The sequence below is a fragment of the Centruroides sculpturatus genome, unplaced genomic scaffold (assembly GCF_000671375.1).
Source record: "Centruroides sculpturatus isolate CEXI.00-Female unplaced genomic scaffold, Cexi_2.0 scaffold28, whole genome shotgun sequence".
In the NCBI taxonomy this organism is placed as follows: domain Eukaryota; kingdom Metazoa; phylum Arthropoda; class Arachnida; order Scorpiones; family Buthidae; genus Centruroides; species Centruroides sculpturatus.
Window position 1 is genome coordinate 584250 of NW_019384448.1, and position 5339 is coordinate 589588.

At 27.1% G+C, this 5339-nt stretch overlaps 1 protein-coding gene across 1 annotated transcript; it reads right to left on the bottom strand.

Annotated features, from left to right (window-relative positions):
* Positions 1-1623: 1623 nt before the first annotated feature.
* On the bottom strand, positions 1624-5009 carry LOC111620494 (myosin regulatory light chain sqh-like). Its single transcript, XM_023362414.1, has 7 exons — positions 4883-5009; positions 4368-4475; positions 3589-3664; positions 3407-3508; positions 3245-3323; positions 1846-1894; positions 1624-1756 (listed from the first exon to the last, which is right to left on the bottom strand). The coding sequence occupies exons 1-7, from the start codon at positions 4883-4885 to the stop codon at positions 1646-1648; spliced, it is 528 nt and encodes a 175-aa protein (XP_023218182.1). The 5' UTR covers positions 4886-5009; the 3' UTR covers positions 1624-1645.
* Between the last annotated feature and the right edge of the window lie 330 nt (positions 5010-5339).

Here is a 5339-nt window from a genome sequence, read left to right on the forward strand (position 1 = left end):
ACTCTAACCTTTCAAGCTATTTGAATACTATTTGATTCCATACCAATTCATCTCAAGAATCTTCTTTTAATGTAAAATCAATAAGACTCATAATTTCAATACTAGTTTATTAACTTATCCTTCTGTCTAAACCAAAACTTATTTCATAAAACATCAAGTTTTTCATCAGGATAATGAACTTGCTACCCGATTCTCCCAAATTTTCTGATCTAGTAATTCGAAAATTTGGAAAAATTAGACTGCTGTAAAGCACGTATTTTCTTTTATTAATGTAAAAGAAGTACAAATAATTCATCTAAAAACTATTTTCCTTATTACAGGACAAGTACAGTTACGACTTAGGAACCATTTATAAAGGATGCTTATTCTTTCCTACCCTATTTCTAAGAGTTTGCATAGGTTTTTTTTCTTATTTATATGCTATACTCTATTTATCAAAATAAATAAGACTAAAGGTTTTTCATGAATATTTTTAAAGAATATTTTAGAAAATAATTTGAATTTAGATTTAGGAACCCCAAATGTTGCTGCATTCAAGGTTCTTCGTGGTATATTTTAAACATTTTTATAATTATGAAAACCGAATATTTATGAATTATTCCTTCCATTTATTATTAATTACAAAGTTTTAAGAAAAAAACGATTATAAATTCATAAAATAATTTGAGAAACTCCCAGTAATAGGAGTTTTAAGCCCTAAATCTTCCTTTAAATATAGTATATTATATTTATAACTTCCTTTTTAATTTGATGGCGTGATAAAGTATAATAATCTTATCAAGAAAATTAATTTTGAAAGACTTGAAATTTTCCAGTTACTGTTTGACATAGTGTTTAATCTGTAATCGTAGACTTGATTTAGGACAACATAAATCTTGCTCGTAGTACTTAGATCTACTAGAGACGAATAAATTATGAGAATGGGAACACTAAGAGAAAAATTAATACTAAATTTAGAATTTTAGAATACTTTTTATTAAAAATCAAGGATATGGAACCCACAACAGTAACGTAACAAGGAGGAGGTTGGAACACCTTTGTATATAAGTAAACGAAGAATATATTAAATAAGTACAGGAAAAACATTTGTAAATATGTGACAAATGGACTTATATACATGTACTAACAATATCTACAAGTTTATTATTAATCTACAACAGTAATGGTACAGAGGTGAACGTAGGCTCGCACGTTCTAATTCGGACCCTCCTAGTTACGCTACTGGTACACAGTGTAATAATATCCATAACCCCAAAATGACCTTTGACCCGGATACTAATTTTTTATCTTATTATTAGGATTGTAAATGTAATATATTTGGGTTAATTTATATTAACCTAAATAAAATTACAAACCTAATACAGTATAATTTAGATGCACCGTAATACAGATTATAGTGCATCTAAATTATAAAATAAATACGTTTTATTAGTAAATATAGATTTAATTTATTTATAACTCAATTTATTCAAGTATATTAATGTTATAAACGTAATAAAAAGCATTTAAAAATGCTTAAAAATAAATACATAATTTAAAAATTAAATTAATATTTGTTGGCAAAGCTTCACGTTTTATAACAGAAGCACTGCGAGATTAAATTCATATTAAACAATTATTCGATTTATTAATGACACAAATGACTTCATGCTGCTTCTTCCTCGTCTTGAGCCGAACCACAAATTAATTTGACATACGAATCGATATCAATTAATCCATTTCTATCAATCGGTGCCTCTCGAAACACTTCGTCAACCTGATGAAGAAGGAAAATTTCTTTTAAAAAATGCAGGAAAAAATCATAATACTTTAATTTGTAAGAAGAAAAAGAAAAAAATTAATTACTTCTTCGTCTAATAATTTTTCTCCCCAAGTAGTTAAAGCTTTTCTTAATCTATTTGAATAAAAAATAATAATTTTTTGCAAATTACTTCTTTAATTTTTATACAAAGATATTTTATAATTTCGAAACTAATTAAAATTTTTATTATTTAAATAAACGGAAATTAAACATTTTTTCCCTGTATATTCATACTTTATTTTCTCTATTTAATATAATTTAGCTTATAATTAGTCGAGATTATTTAGTGTAATATAGAAAATTAAATGAATTTAATATTGTTCTAAAATTTAAAAAAAATACAGCAACTAATTGTATAACTTTCTTGGCAAAAACATTAAAACTGCTATGATATTTTATTTTAGAAATTTTTATATTCTTAATTATTATGAAATGGCTAAAAGCTTAATTTTGGAGGTAGGGATGGATTTTTATAATAAAAAAAAAAAATTTTGAATGCTAATAACGAGTAAAATCGTCATCAAGTTCGACCCTACTCGAGATACGACAAGCGAATCTCCTTTATCTCTCTCCTCACGACCTTTAACCTCCAAAATTTAATAGAATCAATTCCCTAATACACAAACTACACCCAAAATTTCAGAAAATTGCGACAAAACACACAGGAGTTATTCAGCTTTAAAGTGGATGAACAAAATCGTACCCCCCCACATACATGCAGAAAATACCCCCGAATTTCTTTTCATTTCTTGAAGTTTAAAGTCCGAAAATGTAAAAATCTTGGAGGTCTTTTTTGACCCATCCCCATACTTTCCCTCTGTTAAATAACACGCGGAAAATAATAAAATGTAACAATTTTTTTTTTTCAGGAAATATAACTATTAACTTTTCTTTTCAAGTAGACTTTACTTTAAAATAAAGTTTAATTGTATATCTCTGACATTTACAGTACTTATATCCCGAAATGCATTACATCAACAAAAGATGTTTTATGTTCTACGAAATAATGAAGTTATTATCCAGTAAAAAATATCAAATGTCAAAGTCAATGTAACTTTTTTCACTTCTGGAGACTAAGTTCAACTGAAAGAAGGTTACGTATGTGTAAGATGATATATATTTCCTAGGTATATGCCATAAATCTTAGTCAGTTGTTTGATTGATACGAAGTATAATTTGTACTTCCTTTACTTTAAATATTCAAAGAGTTTATATTTAACTATAATTTAACTAATGTACTTGACTAAACATCACTAGTAAACATGGCTTATTAATACTTAGACCCTATTATTTATCTATGATAATCATTTGTTTACATCATAATTTTAAATGGGTTTATACTATTAATAGATTCGGATAATTAATCTTATCGTAAGTGCTAATATTTAATTATTGTTAAAGTAAATTAGCTTATTTCTAGAGACAATAATTATATTTACGTACATATTTTCAGATACTTTTCCTGTTTCGGGTGTTTCAAATGTTTTAAATGCTTGTTTAACCACGTCTTCGGGATCAGAACCTAATTTATAACAGTAGAATCGAATTTTATTATTAATTTTTTGTGTAAATATTTAGATATAATTTAAAATAATATTCTATAACCTGAAACACGCTCTCCAAAGATAGTTAAGAACATGGTAAAGTTAATAGGTCCTGTTGCTTCTGCTATCATTCCATCCAAATCATCCTCTTTCACTATTCTTCCTGGAGATTTTTGGACAAAATTATTTATATTTTAAATTAAATTTTAAATTCTATAATCTAATTAACATATTGATTCGTACCGAGAGAATCGAATGTTGCTCTTAAGTCGTTTTTATCAATAAACCCATCTTTGTTGGAATCAATAAGCTGGAAGGCCTGAAAATACAAACCTCTTAAGTTAAACAAAGCAATGCCCACGTTTGAATGAGCACAATACTATTTATTATTCTAAATGTATAGAAGTCCTACATTTTTCTAGAAATTAGGACAAAATTCAATCAGATAGCATCACTAAAGATTAAAATAAACGACTCAGACACACGTATTAACGTTCCCAAATTAGAATACTTAAAAACTGTTTTTTAAAATTTATGAAATTACGTAAAACCTTACTTAATATATAATTAAAACCTCGGTTAATCAGCTATTAATATTCACGAATAAATCTCTAAATACAGTAATAACACCATTAACTAGGAACTGCCCTTGACCCAATAAAAACAGTGTTTTAATAGATGAGATCACGCAACTGTATGGCTAATATATGTCATTTCCAGATGGCATTTTCATTCGTACCAATTTCTGAAAATCCTAATTTAAAGAATGATTTATTAAGAAGAATAAATTTGCTCTTTAAATCTACATTGTTTTATTACATTTGTAGTTTTATTTATATTTTATCAGCATTTAATACTGTGGCGTACTTATGGGGGGTTGATCTGGGTGTTGGATCCCAGAGGCTTTAGGAATAAAATTTATAAAAAAAATAAATAAATAATTTTTTTTATTTTTACGGATTACCCTCCAGAGTTACATCACTGATTTTATATAAAATGTAAATTCATTTTTTTATAAGTACCTCTTTAAATTCGACTATTTGATTCTGTTGAAACATTGCAAATACATTGGATGTTGCTCTTTGAGCCTTCTTTTTCTGAGATTCTCCCTTACTCTTGGTCTTCTGAGACTTTTATAAAAGAAAAAAAAAAGTTATTTTAAATGAAACTGGAATTTTAACTGAATAAACAATTCAGAAAAACATGTTAAAAACATCAAATTTACAGAGAAAAGTTTATTTATAGAAATTTTCATCGGTCATCAGTTAGCACCGAGTCATATAAACAAAACTTTGTTTACATGTTTAAAGCAACGGCTCTACATCTAATCGAATATTTGACGTTTAAATATTAAAATAATTTGGTATAATTGGTATAAAATTAACTCGGTTCAACCAACAATATATATTAAGAAATCTGATTAAATACAATTAAAGAGTTTAGTGACAATACGAATTTGGCATTAAGATGGCCGAAACATTAGGCTTTTGGTAGAAAACTTAATTGAAATATATGTAATATAAAGTTTAGTACGTACCATGGCTCCAGTATTCGTCTGACCACCACCAAAATGAATTTGTTAAGTGAAAGAACAGAGGTCGCTTCATCGCTTCTTCCGGTGAGTGTACCGAACGGGATCATTTGATACAACACCCCGATTGCCGAATATGGAGTTAAAAGTTGTTTGTTAAATGAAATTTACGTTCTAAAATCATTGTTTCCGTTCATATCATTGGTTAGTCCGTGGGTGACGTCAAAAATTCCGCGCTCCCGAAAGAATATTGTGATTGTAACGGAAGCTAATGAGTGCCAAAACAACAAAATTTATTATATCTTTTTGCATTTTTTTACATCGATTATTATTTCTAATATATTATAAACACGAATTACTTTGGCAAAGATCAAAGAATTTAGTTTAGAAAGAATAAATATTCACCTTTTTATGAGTTTATTTTACTTTTTGACTGTTATGTTTATATTTTCAATGCCTTCAA